At 41.0% G+C, this 20,421-nt stretch overlaps 1 protein-coding gene across 1 annotated transcript in view; it reads right to left on the reverse strand.

Annotated features, from left to right (window-relative positions):
- Window positions 1-20,421, reverse strand: part of DIP2C (DIP2 acetate--CoA ligase C (putative)) — a 341,989-nt gene that overhangs the window by 80,820 nt on the left and 240,748 nt on the right. The window contains 7 exon segments of the mRNA XM_086614512.1: window positions 4,750-4,864; window positions 5,690-5,809; window positions 5,926-6,019; window positions 7,833-7,897; window positions 9,489-9,591; window positions 10,930-11,039; window positions 11,650-11,773. Coding sequence (XP_086470638.1) covers window positions 4,750-4,864; window positions 5,690-5,809; window positions 5,926-6,019; window positions 7,833-7,897; window positions 9,489-9,591; window positions 10,930-11,039; window positions 11,650-11,773 — 731 coding nt within the window.

Here is a 20,421-nt window from a genome sequence, read left to right on the forward strand (position 1 = left end):
CAGTGATCGGCACTATAAATTTCAATTAATAGGTTTTACGAGGCATATTTCTTAAGTGACATTGTCAACCAAGAAGGATGCGGGCATGCTTGAAAATGCATTAGAGCATAACAAATGGTGCTAGTAAACAAGCAGCTGTGATAAATAATGTTCCCATCATGTAAAAGGAATTTTCAGTGACATTATTGATCAACTTCCTCTCACCCTTGCTCCCCAAACACACATTTTACTGCTCGTGAGAAGAAAGGTCTCCTGCGAGCACACACAGCTTCTCACAGCCTTCTAGGAGTAGAGGCCATCTAGACTTTCATCACATACATTTTCTTGCATTACTTATCACATCCAAAGACTGCTAAAAAGAAGAGTGGGCACAGCTTTGAATGACACAGGCTGTGCACAGAACAGGGGTGCCAGGGAGGGAAGCTGGAGGCACGAGTCCTGCTAGGGTCATGTTGGAGGATTTGTCAATAGGGATAATAGGGATACACTTGCTGTGGCCCCGGTTGAGTTAACAGCTTTGCCTGGGTTACCAAGGGGCGCTGTGAAATGGAAGCAGGTCTGCAGGAGGAAAGAGTCGGTGCTGAGGACCTGGGCTCCACAGGACAGGCATTTCAGAGCTGCTATTTCAGAGTACTTCTGGTCTCCTGGTAGTCTGAGGTGGGTCCTTGAATGAGACACCAGTTAACCATGCTCGAGTCTCCTCTTGCAGGTAACTAGCTATTTGACACCGAAAGGGAACGCAGTCAGAGGATCAGGACAGAGGAGTGAGGTGGGGAGCTAAGCACCTGATACCACCTGTACATCCTCTTAGAAAGTATCCTGTCAGCAGCAATCCTGTAATACGTGGTATCTTATTTTGTCTTGTGCCTGATATGCACATGGGAACAACCCTGAAAGAAGTATCTCTGCCAAGCAGAAGGCAAGAAATCACTTGGAAAGAAGATGAGATACAAATAACCCCATTCCAATGTATTTATATTTTTGTATTTATAATAAGTATTTACACACTCAATATTTCTAACACTGGATTTGTAATTCTGTAAGACTGCTTTCTAGACAAAGATAAATCCTTTGATTAAGGTAGAAGCAACATAACAAAGGTATAATTCCACCTACTTCATATACTAAGTAAATTTAGTTTAAACCACCAGACACACCTAATACTTTAGCTTCCTTAACCATGAAAGACGGACAACGTGCAACTACTTCAAAGCTGATTTGCTCGTATAGAGTAGCTGCAGAGCATTTTGAGAATAGTTACTACTACCATTTACAGATACAATCTATTTTACCACTATTTTTTGCTGGTTGTTTAAATGAGAAAAGACCTGTTCTTAAACTTTTGCACTCCCTTAAGCAAGTGAGTTCAGACCAATATGTAATAAACCAAAGGGGAATACCATAAAGAATTATTTGCATGACACGTTCCTTTAAATATTAGGCTTCATGATTCAGCTCTAAGGCTAAAGTACCTATTAGTCTGTTACTGACTGTCTTTTTCTAAACTATAAGGGTATTTCAACTGAGAACTGATTTTGTTACTCTTCCTTGTAGGAAGATCAGTAAAAATACACCAGAGATTTTGAAAGAGTCAGAGCATTAACAGGGAGCTCTCTGGATCTGTGCTCTGCAGGGAGTCATTTTAATGCATACTTCAGCTGTAACTCTTTGGAACTTGTATGATAATGACTCTACTGTCAGTGGAGATGGCTTGAATAAAATGAAAAATACTAAAGCTCCCAAGTTCAGCCGGTATTATCCTACTACTAGACTTCAAAAAAGGAGATACGTGTTCAGTAACATTCACTGTAGTAAGAACTGCTTTGTAATTACACAGAGAGGCATTGGAGATAAAAATGTCTTTTTTTTTTTTAATTATCCACTATTTTATGTGCTTTTTTTTTTTTTTTAATTTTATGTAAGCTCTCAATGCTAGTCAATTTGAAAACGAATCTCTACTGCTTCATACAGCCACAAGCATAGAGTTTAAGTCTAGAGCTTAAGCCATTGCGCATTGAGATACAGTGAGTTTTCCCACTTCATAATCTGGGATCTCAGGCAGCTTTTCCAGGGCTAGCACAGGAAATGAACACCTGTTAATCAGTGCTCAGCACAAACGATGTCCTCTGCCCATCCAACTCCCCTCTGCACTTACAAGCAAGAGCTCATTCCACGGGAGCGAAGGTCTGCACAGCCTATGGCAGGGAAACCCATCGCAAGGGAAAAAACAACGTACTCCTTGGTATAAAGCTGAGAACAGGCTGGTGGCTGAACAAAGGGCTCTCTGAGATCCTGTAGTTCACAGAAAGACAACTAACCTGGACAGGATAACTCCCTGATGGAGAGCCTTCAGATGTTTTAAGCTAATAATGAGGTGGCTGAAAGTCAACCACACTCTTAGCCTCACGTCTTTCTTCCTGTGATGTTTGGTTGGAAAGCTAATTGAAAATCTACTTAAATTTCACTTGGACAGTGAATTTTAAACTTTGTGGTAGGAAGTATTTTACTTAATGCTATTACAGGGCTTTATACTTTTATACTGCATATTTTAACATGTGAAATAATTATAAATGGCTGCAGAAATCTGAACTTAAAAGCCAAGTGTCTACTGTTAAAAGGTCCTCTTTTTGGAAACCTGCCAAAACAGGCAACAGCTACACCATTTACTCTGTGCTACAACACTCGTGACAGGTGACTGCTGCATACTGACATTCATGTACAGAAGGCTTAATAGTTTTATTAGCATTTATCAATTTTATTTCTAGGCAGAAATCCGCCAGACTCAAAGGGCATTTCCAGATGATTACTGAGATTCTATGAAGGGCTAAAATGCACCAGTCAGCCAAAAACAACCTGCAGAATGTCATAATTCCCTTTAAACAGACTACTTTAAAGCATGACTTTCCTCGATAGCAACTCCACTTAAATTCCCACATTTTAATTAATTTTATGCTTATGGTGGCATTTTTCCACTTCTTTTTACAGAATCAGCTTTTGCACTTCAGTCTCTTTCATCAGACACACACAAGTCTATGGGGTCAGATGAGATCCACCCAAGGGTACTGAGGGGGCTGGCAGAAGTGCTCATCAAGCCACCTTCTATCTTTTATCAGCAGTCTATGGCTAATGGGGGAGGTCCCAGTTGATTGGAAGTTAGCAAATGTGGCACCTACCTAAAAGACAGACTGGAAGGAGGATCCAGGGAACTACAGGCCTGTGAGTCTGACTTTGGTGCCGGGGAAGGTTATGGAGCAGATCATCTTGAGTGCCATCGCGAGGCATGTACAGGACAACCAGGTGATCAGGCTCAGTCAGCATGGGTTTTGGAAAGGCAGGTCCTGCTTGACTAACCTGATCTCCTTCGATGACAAGGTGACCCACTTAGTGGATGAGGGAAAAGCTGTGCATGTTGTCTACTTGGACATTAGTACAGCCTTTGACACCATTTCTCACAGCATTGTCCTGGAGAAACTGGCTGCTCATGGCTTGGATGGGCATAAGCTTTGCTGGGTAAAAAACTGGCTGGATGGCCAGGCCCAAGGAGTTGTGGTGAATGGACTTAAATCCAGTTGGCAGCTGGTCACGAGTGGTGTTCCCAAGGGTTCAGTATTAATATCTCTATCAACGATCTGGACAAGAGGATCGAGTGCACCCTCAGTAAGTTTGCAGATGACACCAAGTTGGGCGGGAGTGTTGATCTGCTTGAGGGTAGGAAGGGTCGACAGAGGGATCTGGACAGGCTGGATGGATGGGCCGAGGCCAATTGTATGAGGTTCAACACAGCCAAGTGTCAGGTCCTGCATTTGGGTCACCACAACCCCATGCAATGCTACAGGCTTGGGGAAGAGTGGCTGGAAAGCTGACGGACAGAAAAGGACCTGGCAGCGTTGGTCGATATAGCTGGGTGAATATGGCCAAAGACGCCAAGAGCATCCTGGCTTGCATCAGAAATAGTGTGGCCAGCAGGATTAGGGAAGTGACTGTTCCCCTGTACTCGGCACTGGTGAGGTCGCATCTCAGTGTTCAGTTTAGGGCCCCTTACTACAAGAAAGACATCGAGGTGTTATAGTGTGTTCAAACAAGGCCAACGAAGCTGGTGAAGGTCTGGAGCACAAGTCTTATGAGGAGCAGCTGAGGGAACTGGGGTTGTTTAGCCTGGACAAAAGGTGGCTTAGGGGGAGACCTTGTCACTCTCTACAACTACCTCAAAGGAGGTTGCAGCAAGGTGGGTGTCAAGTCTCTTTTCCCAAGTAGCAGGTGATAGGACAAGAGGAAATGGCCTCAAGTTGTGCAAAGTGAGGTTTAGATTGGATACTAAGAAAAATGTCTTCACAAAAAGGGTTGTCAAGTATTGGAACAGGCTGCCCAGGGAAGTGGTTGAGTCACCAGCCCTGGAGATCTTTAAAAGACATGTAGATGTGGTGCTTAGGGACATAGTTTAGCAGGAACCTGGCAGTGTTAGGTTAATAGTTGGACTCAATGATCTTCAAGGTCTCTTCCAAACTAAATGATTCTATGATTTAAAATTAGATAAAATTACAGAAATGAGAATTATATTATAAAGCACTCTAAAGTTAAATTTTACTCTACAAATTCCTCTTGTATGTCTTCTTTGGACATAAAACGAAAACTAAAAATATCATTCAGAAGTTAAATATGCAGATTCATACTTGAGTAAGTTTTAAATTTCTTTTCAAATTACCACATATATTCTACAATGGGTCTACTTCCACTGGTGTAACACAGTACCTTCGAATAGCCACAGTGAGAGCTTCTGGTGAACTAGCGCAGGGACAAATGACCTCCTGTCTCAGACCTTTACTTTGGAAGACATTGAGAAATGCATCACAGGAAGAAATAGACCCTGAGGTAAAGAAAAAAAAAATCAGAGGAGAAAAATAATCTGATTTCTGAAGTGATGGTATTCAAATTGCAAACTTAGTATTGAATATATATGCTTTTAAGGAGAAAAAATATCAAGAAGACCCATGTCCACTGGGAAAGAAGTCATAGCTGCTACAACTATAGATACGTACATACAGTTGTGTACGCATACAGAGAATAAAGACTAATTTTTGAGCATAAAGTCCTTTCACTACTCTTAATAGAAAAGCCATTACTCCTAGATTTACAATATGAATTTCATTACAGTTTTCTTTTTTAGGATCAGGCAAATTAAAAGATTTAATTCAGAAACTCAAAGCAAACTACTACAAACAAGCAGAACACCTATATGCTGGTATCTTAAATAAGATAGAGAAACAGTTCATGCTATTAATTGTCATGAAGTGATCCAGATATGGCTCTCTAGAGTATTATAAGTATTGCTTTAAAATTCTCAGTTACTTCTGCATTATAGCACCATCATCCAGAAGAAATGTTCTGATCCTTTCTATCGCTTAATGTTATTTACTTCTGTCTTTATACATGACTGTCATGTTAAAACAAAACTGGATTTACTGCAACTTACACCATGTGGAATATCAAGTTTGCTTCAGGATTAGCTAAAGAAAAATATATTTTTAAAAAATCCAAAATTAATTACTGTTCTCGTAAATATCATATAGTTTGCAGTAGAAAAAACCTATACTTCGTAAATATTTTAGCTAAGATGATTGAATATTGAAACTTTAAATGCAAGACAGAAAACAATTCTTATTCTCTACTGGACTGCAGAAGCATAGCTTACATGGGTTTGCACCATCAGCCACTATCAGCATACGCAGTGAGGAAAGGTTAATGTCTCTCTGATCTCGATGTGCCACCAATGCCCAGTGCATGTCTCTGGATTTTACACAGGCAACTTTTGCTGCAATAAGAACAGCAAGATTACTAATACACCTTACAAAAGCCATACAGCTATATTATCAATTTGTACGTTTGATTTAGACTATCAAGCATATTTTGTAGATTCTTATTCCTTACCTTTGTACTGACAGACTTTTTGTATCCATGACAGTGGATTCACTTTCATTAAGGAGTATGGAATACTTATAACATGCATCATGTTCATGACACTCTGAAATCAAACAAGATAAATGGGTTTTACACAAGAATCATGGCAATTATTTATATTATGGGCAGGGGCATCTATGCAAATCACTCTATGTTTGTTTTATTGTCAATGCCAGCATTTATCTTTTCCTATCTAGCTATCTACATTAAGATGAAAGATCCCCACTTTCCAATGCTTTAATTAAGGATTAAGGATTTAGACTAAACAGATAATAACTTTGAAGCAGTACTGAAAAAATGAAACATCTTCTTTCTATTTATACTCTAAGCAATTCACTTTAAAAAGAAAAAAAAAAAACATTGGATGAACAATGTCTGCATGTTTGCTATGTAGGTTAATGTTATCCCTAAGCCTCTAAACTTCGGTATATATGAAGACTCTTTACTTAAAAGCACAAGTAACAGCAACATAGCTGTCTAAAGAAATCCATCTCTCTGAAGACTGAAAAACTACTAATGGTAGTGGGCCACAAACTATTTAAAAGACAGTGGACAGAGAAATTTGAACCACAGATTAAGCAGAGATTAATTTATTTTAACAGAAAATAAATGAAGGAGTTTTCAGTCTTTCTCCAGGTGGGCTAATTCCAGAATTTTCAACAAGGTCATGAAAAGTTGCAGACAGTTTAGAAAAAGCAGCTGAGTGAAACCAATGACAGATCCAAAACCAATCTCCCAGTCTGAGGCAGTCAATGGCTTTAGTGATTTCTCAGTGTTACTACTAAACAAACAGCCTGTAAATGAGCTGCTGCTTTCCTTCTGTTACCATTTTGAAACATCTTTTGAGGGCAACACGCCTCCGCTCATAGTAGCTCAGGTTAAATACAGTATTTGTTCTGGAAAACCTAGGCTTAAGAAAGGTTAAGTGTCCCAGTGGATTAGTCATCTAAACACTTGTAGAACTGCAGAAGATAGTTCTCCTTTCAGTCTGGCACAAGTGTAGGCACAGAAAAAGCACCTACAGGCAAGTCATGAAAAAAAAGTGAAGTTCCTATGAACATTAATAGCAAAGGCAGGCAGAGAAAAGCTGTATTAGATGCTCGCTTTCAACTTCAGTGATAAAGGTGGTTTTTTAACATGAGATATGAACATTAAGCCTAATAGATTGTTTCTGCTTCAGAAATGTTATTATTGCCCTTTGGTATTAAGAACAGTGTAACACTGCATGGGAAAAGTATATGGGATCCCTGGTAATCATAGCATGTTGGGCCTGTACATCCTGGGACCCCCAAACAGTGACCCTTCAAAACTTGATATCTGTTCTTAAAATGATCAGTGCACAGTAAGTAGTTTGTCAGTCATTGACTGCAGCAGCACCTTTAGAAGCAATCCTTGAAAATATGCCAGTTGCCTCCCATGCCAATCAAGGAAGACATTCAAACAGCAAGCAGACAACTTAAGCAACTCAAAGTACCAAAAATGCTTTAAAGTTAGCAAAATCGTCTGTCGGTGGGAGTTCTGATAGCGAAACTAGTCAGTGGCAATGTAGTTATGCCTTTGGATCATACCCTTACAGAGGCAAGTACTAATTTGTTTCTGCTATAAAGTCTAATCTCAAAACCATGCATCAGTAAGACCAGAACAACATGGTAAGAACAGGTCCAGAGTACTTGACATGATGCATAAAAATACATCGGCATCTTTACCGTGCTCATTATGGGTAAGCGCATCAGCAGAAGATCACAGGTTTAAGTCAGTCACATATTTTTTGCTTTCAAAGCAGAAAAGCTACAGGACATCCCAGTTTGTGACAGTAATAAGCATATTAGGTTAGTTTATTTTCAAATACTCACACAAAATACAAAAAACATACTTACTGTAAGAATCCCATGCCATAAACCAACATCCTTCTTGAAATCTAATACATTCACAATTGTTTCAGCTGTCCAAAAAAACAAAACAGAGTTTATTTTTTAGAACATGGCATTGACCCAAGCCAAACCCACTCAAAGGAAGGAAGCTTCAGTATAACATGAATGATGACCTCAAAGCTTAAGTTTCATAGTAAGTCTCCACTGCAGGATTTGTATTGGCTAGGACATTATTTGTACTTCTCATACAGATACTTTAAACTTGTATATGTTTTCTAAAATAAATGGAAAAAAAAATCAGATTTTTAAATCTAGAAGCCTTTGACACAGATCTATGTAAAACAAAAGACAGGTGCCTGATGAGAAACAAATTACAGTTCACACCTGATTCATAGATTCATAGATTTCTAGGTTGGAAAAGACCTTAGAGATCACCCAGTCCGACCGTCCCTAATCCCCCATTAAACCATATCCCTAAGTAGATCATCCACCCTTTTCTTAAACACATCCAGGGATGGGGACTCAACCACCTCCCTGGACAGCCTATTCCAGTGGCTGACAACCCTTTCAGAGAAGAAATTCTTTCTAACATCGAACCTGAATCTCCCCTGACTAAGCTTGTACCCATTTCCTCTTGTTCTATCACCCATCACTAATGTAAAGAGCCCTTCCCCCACCTCCCCACCATCCCTTCTCAAGTATTTGTAGGCCGTAATCAGGTCTTCCCTCAGCCTCCTCTTCTTTAGGCTAAACAGCCCCAACTCCCTTAGCTGCTTCCCATAAGTTTTATTTTCCAGCCCCTTCACCAGTTTAGTTGCCCTTCTTTGGACCCACTCCAGGAGCTCAATATCTCTCTTAAAGCGAGGGGCCCAAAACTGGACACAATATTCCAGGTGCGGCCTCACCAGTGCCGAGTACAGGGGCAGGATCACTTCCCTGCTCCTGCTGGTTACACTATTCTTGATACACGCCAGTATCCCATTGGCCTTTTTGGCCACCTGGGCACACTGCTGGCTCATATCAAGCCGGTAGTCAACCAACACCCCCAGGTCCTTCTCCGCCAGGCAGCTCTCCAGCCACTCTTCCCTGAGCCTATAGCGATGCTTGGGGTTTTATACCCCAAGTGAAGGACTCTGCACTTGGCCTTATTAAAGCTCATGCCATTGGCCTCAGCCCAACGATCCAGTCTGTTCAAATCCCTCTGAAGGGCCTCCCTACCCTCGAGCAGATCGACACAGCCTCCCAGCTTGGTGTCGTCTGCAAATTTACTGAGGGTACATTCAATTCCCTCATCCAGATCATTGATAAAGATGTTAAACAGAACCGGACCCAGCACTGAGCCCTGGGGAACTCCACTGGTGACCGGCCTCCAGCCGGATTTAGCCTCATTTACCACCACTCTTTGAGCCCGGCCATCCAGCCAATTTTTAACCCAAAGGAGCGTGTGCCTATCCAGGTCAGCAGTTACCAGTTTCTCAACCAGAACACTATGAGAAACTGTATCAAAGGCTTTACTGAGGTCAAGGAAAACTACATCCACTGCCCTTCCCTCGTCAACCAGGCGGGTCACCCCATCATAGAAGGTGATCAGGTTTGATTGGCAAGACCTGCCTTTCATAAACCCTGATCTTAAGGATGAAGCAAGGGAAGCGTACTCCATACCTTCTGTGTATCCACAGGCCTGGGTCAGAGCTTGGCAGTGTGTCAGCAGTGCGATCCTTGTCACAGTCACTCCAAGCACGCTTCCATCTTTACACGTTTTGTACTAAAAAAGAGTAAGAAGGGAAAGTCAATGTGCAATAGTTGCCCTATTTCCATTATTTAATAGCTACATTTAAAGTGTTTCCTATGTAGGTGCATGATGGACACATCTAATGATTATATTTTAAGAAGGCTGCAGTATTGAGGCGTTTGGGAGGCATTTTTTTGTTGTTAAAAGACACTTTTTTTTCAGATTGGATTTTTCTTTTTGACTGAAGTATCCCAGGCTTGGTATCAGAAATCCATATGCTATCTGAATACAGGCATTATGGAAAAATAATTCTAACAATTCTGATCACGCTAATGACTAAAGGACTGGCTAGATTTAGCAGAGAATAACCTAGTTCAGTCTGCTCAGCGTTCACATATTAGATTTTATAGGTCAACCAATAAACCTGAGCTTCTCCTTTCTGTGTCTTAGAATGCATGGGATAAGAGCTGACCACAGAATGCCTGCTGTGTGCTGTTACAATAATCTATACGTATACAGTCTGAAAGACACAAGCTCTTTGATCAGAAGATAAACGTCACGAGAAAGCCGCATAAAAAAGAGGTAGGAGATAATTGCTGGTGATTGCAGTAATTTTTGCAATTTTATGCAAGAGGCTCGAAACTATCAGTGGCAATTAAATTAAACATTTATCTTTCTCCACGATGAAGATTATCTGCAAGATTGAAAATGGAGGCATCTCTGCTTCTCTAGCCCAGTGTTCTGACTGCATGGAGATAGGAAATACCTTTTCTCCATTCACTTGAACTTACTCCCTTTAAATAATAATTTAAATTCAATATTAGCATCACTGAATTTGAGGCATTTGGGTCTATGCAGAAGTGGGAGAAAAGAATGGAAAAAAAAGAGAGAAAAAGTAAACTGAACAGCATCACTAATGTTCTCTTTCTGACGCTGGTCTTTTGGGAGGAGTTTGACTCACAAAGCAGTAAGCGACAGGCAGGTGTTTCAACAAGAAGCTGCTTCTCTTTCAAAGGGTCTGAAGGTTGTGATATGAGAACTGCAGCCTCACTGTGAAACTTGCTGCCTATCCAACTTGCGGCTAGTGGGCAAAGAGACCAAGATTGGTCAACCCAAGTTTAATATAATATTGTGGCAGCCACGTGGACGATGTAAAACATTAATGTTAGAAACCCCCAAAATGTAATTTAACATTTCATTAATTTTTCAGAAACCAATATCCAGTATAATTTATTAGAAAATATTACTTATTAACAGGCTAAACCAGGATGTTCTTTGCTTCTGTGACTAGTCAATGAATAATGATGTTTACCTAATCCAGAAGTGCCATATGCAATGATTTGAGGAGACGATGCATCTTCATTAACTCACCTCAATGTAAGCTGTGTCATTGTTTGCATCCTTGATGTGTGGGAACCAGTCACGAGGTGGCTTGGAGAGGTGTTTAGACTCTGTGACAAACCACAGCAGCTTTGGCCAGCCTGAGATACAAAGAAAAGTCAGCTTTTATTGAGTTTCTGCAGGATACGACAAGACAAAACTCTTCTCTGCTAGAATTTTTTTTTCTCAAATGCCTGTGTCACCATTACCTAAACATTGCTTCTTTAAACTTCAGCATAGCATGGGAAAGAAGACCTTCCAGAACTGCTTTCTTAATGTGGCTGTCGTGGCTACCTCAGACAATCCCTGGAGAAGTGGCTGGGCAGTTTAAGCTGTTATTGACCCAAATAGTTTATTACTATTTTCCTGTCAGAGGTTACTGTCTCCACCACTTAGCTACAGGACTGAACTGCACCAACACTTCTCATCTGCTTTGGTCCTAAGTCTGTTGGTTTAATTTTGCTTGTGGCCACAGACAATCTCAGCAGCACGGCTGAGCCAGCAGAGAACTAGACCAGGAGCACTCGTCCTGCTTGGCAGCCATGGGGCCGGAGCAGCCAGTGACAAACAGCCGGGGCAATTGCATCCCAGCAGACACGGCTGCTCCTGTGGCCAGTGTCCTGCTCCTCACCCACTAAAAGTAAACAAGTGTGATGACTGGTATTGTAGTAAATGACCCGTGATATCCACGATAAGCAAGGGTTATCCTACCTTTAAACTGTGGTATCTCCCCTGTGGGGCTTTTAGGCAGTCCTTTATGGCATGCGTCGCTAGTCAAGGCCACAGTAACTCCACAGCTTCCAAGCAAAAAGCCTATTTGTTGACTTCCTGCATCCTAAGAGATGACAAAATAAAAGCAACACACAGAATTGATTAGAAGTGATTACAGGCTGAACACGTTATTGTCCTTTGGCACATTATCTTGAGAAGAAAACAGTCTCTTTCCTTTAAGCAACTTAGGTGATCAGCAAAGCTCATTTGTTCAGTGACAAAGGAATTCCACAACCTAGATATCCTCTTGTCTGTAACAACACAAACCATAAAGAGAACTGGAGCCATCGGACAGCACCTGCTCTCGCATCTCTTCAGAAACGATGACGAGTGGCTGGGAGGAGTGGCTGATACACTGGAGGTTTGTGCCATCCAGAGGGACCTCTGGAGAAATGGGCTGACAGAAATCTCACAAAGTTCAACAATGGCCAATGCAAAGTCCTGCACCTGGGGAGGAACAACCCCCTGCACCAGCATGGGCTGTGGGCTCACTGGCTGGAAAGCAGCTTTGTAGTAAAGGACCTGGAGGTCCTGGTGGACATCAAGTTGAACGTGAGCCAGCAATGTGCCCTTGCACAAAGAAGGTAAATGGTGTCCTGGGCTGTGCTGGGCAAAGTATTGCCAGCAGGTTGAGGGAGGTGATCCTTCCACTCTACTCAGCACTAGTGAGGCACATCTCAAGTGCTGGGTCCAGTTCTGGGCTTCCAAGTACAAGACATGGAGCTATGGCAGAGAGCCCAGGGGAAGGGTCATTGTGGTAATTAAGGGACTGGAGTATCTCTCCTATGAGGAAAGACTGAGAGAGCTGGGACTGCTCAGCCTTGAGAAGAGAAGGCTGAAGAGGGATCGCATCAATACGTACAAACATCTGAAGGGAGGGTGTAAAGAAGATAGAGCCAGGCTCTTTCCTGTGCTGCCCAGTGACAGGACCAGAGGCAACAGGCACAAACCAAAACAGAGGAGATTCCCTCTAGACATCAGGAAATACATTTTTACTGTGAACAGTAACTGGCACAGTCACAGTGACTTTTACTGTGACTGGCACAGGTTGCCCAGAAAGGTTGCAGAGTCTGCATCCTTGGAGATATTCACAAGCCACCTGGACATAGTCCTGAGCAACCTGCTCTAGGTGGCCCTGCTCGAGCAGGGGAGCTGGATCAGACGACCTTCAGAGGGTCTCTGCCAACCTGAACCATTCTGCGATTCTGTGATGATTCTAGGAAACAATATGGGTTATAGATGCTTCCACCTGCAGAAAGCTTTCAACTCTTTAAGATGTTATGATGGGCATACAGTGGTGACAGTATCACTATTTATGCTGATCTAACCTGATTTGTCAATAACCATTTCATTGAGTAGTTACAGACACATTTCAGGAGCACTACAGATAGACAAGTGCCCATTAGAGAAAGCACATTACATTTTATTTTCATCAAGGGATATAGACACTGTGGCTAAAAAGTCATGTAACGATTTTCAAGTCTAGGCCATAGCTGTTCTTTAAGAGATGCTGTGCTTCTACAGCATTATGTCTGCTTTATGTATAGTGCCTTGACATGATTCTTTCATGAACTTTACATCTATCCATTAGGCTCTTCAACAGAGCAAAGCCTTAGGTGCAAATGCACATAGAAGTATTAACTCTTTCTTCACAGAATGATTCTACAGAAAATAGCCTATGGAGCCTTAAAAGACTAAATTAAAATATCTTGCAAATCAATCATAAAGCATACCTAAACATGGAAGCAACTAGAAATACAGAACAGTTGCCTTAATCTATTTATTTATTCAAAGCAAGACTGTATGACAGAAAGAAAGCCCCAAAGCTTATCTGACTAATTTTTAATGCAATTTTTATGTAGTCAAATAAAGCCATCTAAAATGGGGAAGCAATGGGATCAGAGGAAAACCAAAAGCTTACTTGTTTTCCATAACACCTCAAAATATGTATATGGCACCAAATATCAGAACTTTGATAGCTGAGTAGACAATGTGAGACAATAAACTGATCTGTCAAAACTATGCTATGTATCTCCTTCCATCCAGAATTACTGCATTTGCTTTTGCTTACTATAACCAGAATGCATATAAAACCAGGAAAAATTGACAAGGTACTTTTTCAGGAAGGTGTCTAAAACTTAAGTTTGTGCATCATCTTTTCCAATACAAAAAAAAACAGACCAGGAGAGTACCCTTTGAACAACACAGAATAATACTGATGTATCCACGAAAAACATTTTGGGGAGCATGTTGTCAGCCCCACTGTATCTGCACCAGGGGGGCTTCTGGAACAAAAAGGGCTTTGTCAAGCATTACTGTCCTCACCAACTCTTGTGTTAGCTGGTCCATATCTAAGTTGTCAAACCCCTGGGACAAGTGTGTAGCCAGATGGGATCCTGGCTCCACATTAGGATGGGATCTGCAATCTGCATTTTTGGATTCTGCTCACAGAAGGAAATATGGGTGCCTGAACAGTGCAGGAGAGATGGCTCTCCTTGGAGATTCCTCAGAAGGAATGACAGGAAGATGAAAGCTGGAGTACTCCATGGAGATCATCACCTCTTGGGCAAACCACAGCCTCTGAGACCTGCTACTCTGTCATGTATAAAGTGACGTCACCAGTGTCTTAAAATACCAGATCCATTACCATTGCCCAAAATTTCCCACTAAACTCAAGCTAAAAAATGGTTACCAATGTATGTGTATGTATGAATTTCTAACTACCAATTAGCACATAAATTTCATAATGAATGTAGCAATCCGTCACTCAATTTTAAATTAAAAATAAAGTAATAAAGTGTTGTTGCAACTGTATGCCCTATAAAAGACTGCTATCAAACTGCTTCACCACTGTATCAAGGAAACGCTGATTCTCAAGCAATCAAATTCCATTTAATACAGGACTTTAAAAGCAGAAACGAACTTACTGAATTCCATTAAGAAATCTAACATACGTAAACCAGTAGCAAGTGTGGACCTTAGAGCATCAGCATATCATGGCCCTGGGGGATGCATCAGTTAACAAACGATCTGTCAAGCTCTTCTCATTGAAAAACAAAACAACAGGAAAAGGAAACTTGTATTAACAGTTTAAGTTTTTTAGATAAGACAAGAAAGAATGACTATGCTTCCACTCAGTGCCCTATCAACCAGTTTAGAGCACGTCCACATAAATATTATTCATCCATTTGTAGTAGTTCACACACAGCAGAGAGAATCATAGTAGTATAGTATAGATTACTTAACACAACCTATTCACATGTCACAGTTTCTATTAATAAACTGGTTTACATCAAGGCAATCCCACCTCAAATAGTATTAAAATCTTCACCCCATTCTTTTCTGTACAGTTAATTCTTTCATTTGAAGGGACAACATGGCTAAACAATTATGTGATGCAACACTACCACAGGAGATTGGAGGAATTTCACTATGCATGGACAATATCCAGTGTGTTTTACAGACTTCCAAATCCTATGCCATGCCCTTGGTGTCCACACTAAATCCTGCCTTGCAAGAAAAAAAGTAAATCAAGATGCTGAAATACAGTGATAGACACTGTTCTCAACGGCCATAGGAGCTCCAGTTGAGGATCTTACAGTGTAAACACAAAGAAGTTTTTTCTGGTCGTCTGCTAGTCTGTGTCCATCATTCCCACTTTCAGTCTCAGTCTCACACCTCCTAACTAGTTATCACCAACCCCTGTCTGCTTCTGGTGGCTTCATTCTGACTTAGAAGCAAAAAGTACTGCAGAGAACAGAGACATGAAGAAGAGGTTGACATTTCTAGCCCCATTCAGGTGCCCTAGTGATACCTTCTGCCCCACAGAAACAATTATTTCTAACTAAAGCGGTGTTATGCTACTGGACTGACAGTTAGGAGGTGGTAGATCTGAAACCATCTCAAGCTGAGAGCCTTATGCATCCCATAGACACACGTCAACCTAATCCACACACTCACTCACTCACGTAAACGTGACGGTCTTCACTGTTCCTCATACCTCGGCATGACAAGTCCAGAGAGTGGACCCTGGGTAAAACTTTAAAGTTTGAAAAATGAAGTTTGAGATGAAAATGTAGTCATTGGTGTGAAGCAGTCAAAGCTCCTATGTGGGCCAGGAAAAAGACTACTGACTTTAAAGGCATTGATTATTCCAGATTTCAGAGGCAAGCTATCGGCATCCCTTTTGAATACTGTAAAATGAATGTCTGCAATGTTGAAAACTGTTTTGTAAGTAGAAAAAAAAGAAACCAAATCACCTGCTGCCGAAAAAAATAAATCATCCTCCTCCCTTAAATAAAATCCCTCTCCTACCAGTAAAGGGAATAGATTTTCAGGACACACTGTTTTATCAGCAGTATTATTTGCTCTTTTGGTAGTTTATGCTAAGCTGCTACTTTGGCAACCCCCCACTTGCCACAAACACTTTATTTTGCTGAATTTTGTGGGGGTAGAAAAAACCTCAGGGAGCCAGTGGAGACCAGGTGAAACAACTCAACCAATGCAGTCCCAACCACAGACAGGGAGAGACTTGCCAGCGATGCTCATTGTCAAATCCTCCACAATTCACAGTTTGAAATGACACGTAATGCAGGTGGAAGGCAAAAGACAGAGCTGAGGTACTGTAGCATGAGGTTTGAGACCAATTGCCAGCTTTGAAACTATCACTTTACATTTCTTGAAGGCACAGCACTTGCTGAGGTACAAAAAATGAGGTCTGCATAGCTGTAGAGTATGTCTGCACACACCTAGAGAGATCAGTCTTTCAGATGAAGCGAGTCGGAAATCCTCTCTGCTGTAGGTAGCCATTCAAGGTTCTCTAAAGACTTTTATTAAAGGTTCCCTAAAGGTTTTCACCAGTACCTGGAGGCAAATTGTCTTCTCCCTGCTGCAGAGAGCGATAATTCATTGTCAGGATAAAAAAATCCCACGTGTGGTTGCATTTCAGCATGCTGTTAATGTCATTCCTATAATGCTTTGTGAGAGTATCTGTGTGAAGGAAAACAATTACGATCCTTTCTCCGTGAGTGAGAGTGCATGTCCTTATCTAATAAGGAAGGAAGGAAGAGACAGCCTGTGCAAAGGTTGGCCTGATAAAGGTTACTCCCGTCCTCTTGCAAATCCCAGACTGCTTTCAAAATGAGAATTATGTGGTGAAGCATCACAGACCGAACTAACGTTGTTTTCTGTTACGATGCTTATTCGAGCTCCATTTGCCCTTACCCTAACAAAAATCTGCTGGTAAAGAACAAATAGGGCAACTATCAGACGTAAAGGCCAAGCATCACCAGTTCTGAACCAAAAGTGAAAAGGCATCAAGGAAACCCTCTGTTTTTAAAACATAAATATCAAAGACCTTAAGAAAATTAAACACAAAGCAGAGGCAATCTTCACAACCAGTTTTAAGATGAAGAAATCAGCTGTCTCCTCAGACAGAGCTTTGGTACCTGGCTGTAATTCGCACATGAAATATGCAACTATGAGCAGTCTTCATGTCTAAAAGCCTTAATGAAAGCAAGACAATGGTTACTTTTGGCAGGGGACACCGCATGAAATGTGACATGCTCTCTAGGAAACTACAATTTCCTGAACTCGAAAACATAAAAAGAAAATGTAGACTTGAAAGGACCTGGCATTCACTGTGGCCAGCTGAGTAAAAGACCTCTGCTCAGTGCCCAGCTGCCAAAGTGTATCAAGAGGGAAGGATGGCCAGAGAGATTACAGGGGTCCAGCGGTGTGCACCAAAGACTCACGTCAGGCTGAGGGAATTTGTATCCTTTGGAGGGACTGGAAGACTGTGTCACCGCAAAGAAAATATGTAACGTTCCATGCATATTTTAAATGCAGTGGAGAAAGAGATGCATTGTCAAAAGATGTTCAAAAGTATGTAGATCTCCAGTGTTCTGGCACACTGCAGCCCAACGATGACTAAAGCTGAGAGGAAATATTTTGTCTCAAGCCCTGAAACACTAGGAAAGGTGTCACGGTGTATTTCCTTTGGAAATTCTGCCTTCAAATGGAAGACAAGGCTGGGACAATTTCAGTCTTTAAAGAGAAATATATCTCTGGTTGCTGTTAAAGCTTTAATAAAAAGAGGTCCTGAAAAACACTTTTTATGAAGCACTGAAAAACACTGTATGAAGCATCCTTTAAAAAATCACAAGTGTCCTGGAGTGGGTACCTTCAAATTTCCTATGACGATTGTCCTGGTTTTGACTGGGCCAGAGTGAGGTTTCCTTTTTAGCAACTGGAAGAGCTCTGTGTTTCGGACTTAGTCTTGGACTTGTGAGAAGAATGTTGCTAGTGCACTGATGTTTATAGTTGGTACTGAGACACCAAGGACCTTTCAACTTCCCATGTTTTGCCAGTGTGCAGGAGCACAACAGGCTGGGGGGGAGCACGGCCAGGACAAAGGGTCCCCAGCTCCCCTTATGATTTGAACTTAGACTTAGGACTGAGGGCCAAATTGGCCAATGGTGCATTCCATATCATGCAGCATCATGTCCAGTATAAAGACGAGGGTTGACCAATAAGTTTAACTCTTCTGAGGGCTCTCTCTCGGACCCTCTATGTCTCAGAGTTCTGTCCCTCTCTGAATCTTTTTGGGCCTCTCAGTTGTCTGGGATTGCCATGTCAGGACTGATCTGTTTTGGAATCATTTGCCAGGACGGGAGAAACATTGGTCACCAGGTGGTGAGCAATTACACTGTGCATCACTTGTTTGTATATATTATTATCATTATATATTTTTTCATATATTACTATTATTTTATCATTCTTAGTTTTAATTTTATATTACTATTATCATTCAACTGAACCCACAAGCCTCCTTCCCTTTTCCCCTTTAATTCTCTTCCTCATTCCCTGGGGGGTGGGGGCGAGCAAGCAGCTGCATGGGGTTTAGTTGCCAGCTGGGCTAAACCACCACAATACACAGGTACACTCTTCCAACCACACTGTCAGAGCCAGTGCCTGGAAGAGCACAGAAATGCCTGCAGGAAGCACACACAGCATTAAATCTAACAGGTTAGGACATAGTGTTTTGACTGAGAAATAGTATTTTTACATGCTTTCATGTCATACCCCACTACAAATACTCACCACCTATGATAAGGAGGCCATAAAGATCTATGTGGGATCACTTTGTTCATATGTTCACAGCATGTGACTGAGCATAACTATGAATGCGCTTGGAGGACAAAAAATGTTATTTTAAGATTAAAACTGATTAGCTCCCCTGACTGTATCAGAGCAGAATAATAATAATTTTCATGGCGCCCATCAAATGGAAAAAAGCATTAACCTAAAAAAATCTAAAGAAAAAGAAATCAAAACCATATTTTTAAATCTTTTCATAAGGGAAATAATAAATCGCTGTTTGAACTAGAACTTGACATATCGAAAATCCCTATCATCTACTTTGATGGCACATTCTATGATATATAGTTTGCAATTCACATCCTATCACGCATACAATGAAACAATTTGTAATACTCCAGCTTCAGACAAGATTAACTAAAGTGGCAGCTCTGAAGGAAGAGATGTTGTATAGAACATACTATTTGCTAATGTCTGAGAAATATCAAGACATTTGGAGAAAGGAATATTATTCTGAAAGAACACAGCTCATAGTCCAAGGGACGAGGATTAGTTATAAAAAAATTTGGGAGTGTTCTTGATATAGGCATTTCAGTGGTATTAATGCAGAGAAAGAAGAAGAAATAAAACATGTTGTTTGTTCTGTTGCTACAATGACCATAGAACTCCTGACTATTGCTTCTAGAATGAAGAGTTAGTTTTGATGTCATTAAAAAAGTCTAGGATTTCGGTTTTTAATTTTAGATCTGATTTCCCAAGTCTAAAGAGCCAAAATTATGCTGACGTGAATGTCAGTTCCCAGGTCTTTGTTAAACACCAGGAAGCATTCTTGGAATAAATCTAAACAGGAGAGTACTGCGTGGTTGCTGGGAATTCACTCAAATACATCCCAGATGACATGTCGGACAGGTCTCCTGAAGTCCTTGGAGGAAGTATGACTAATACTAGGGATTATGTCAACACAAAGGTGGGATACAGAACAAAAGACCAAGAGGAGATGGACCCTCATCTAATAATGAACCAGAAAAAAAACCTGCCAAAATCTAAAAAACCCCAAACAATCATGATACAAAGCAAAGGGAATGCACATGAAGTCTACAGGCTGGTAAAACAAAAGTGTTTACTTTCACATGTGCATAGATGTCTGCAGTGCAATACGTAAGCCAAAACGCTATCTGGCTGAACATCACTGTTCAATTTTCAACTGCCAGGTACAAACTATTTGCACAGAGCTGTGAAAATCTCTTCTTTATGAAAATGCAGAACAGTATTAAAGCTGCTAACACAATTTTTTAATATTAAATATGTGCTTATAATATAACTCTGTGAAATAGCTCATCCTGTGTCAGGATTGTCAACCTATTTGTAAGTTCACATATCTGTCTTCCAAAAAGCAAACCAAAAATGTCCACTGCCAGAATGCACTGAAGCATATAGAAAAGAGAACGAATAATGGGAAAGTATAAAAGAACAGCCTAGGCCATTGTGTGATGACACGAATGACATCTTCCCACGGATGCCAGAAGCAATCCGCTGCCATTTGACCAAGCAGAGGTATTCCTCTGGGACTACTCAGAACACGATTTTCATCTCATTCTTTCCACTCCAGTTCCC

The sequence above is a fragment of the Tauraco erythrolophus genome, chromosome 7, assembly GCF_009769465.1.
Source record: "Tauraco erythrolophus isolate bTauEry1 chromosome 7, bTauEry1.pri, whole genome shotgun sequence".
NCBI lineage: Eukaryota > Metazoa > Chordata > Aves > Musophagiformes > Musophagidae > Tauraco > Tauraco erythrolophus.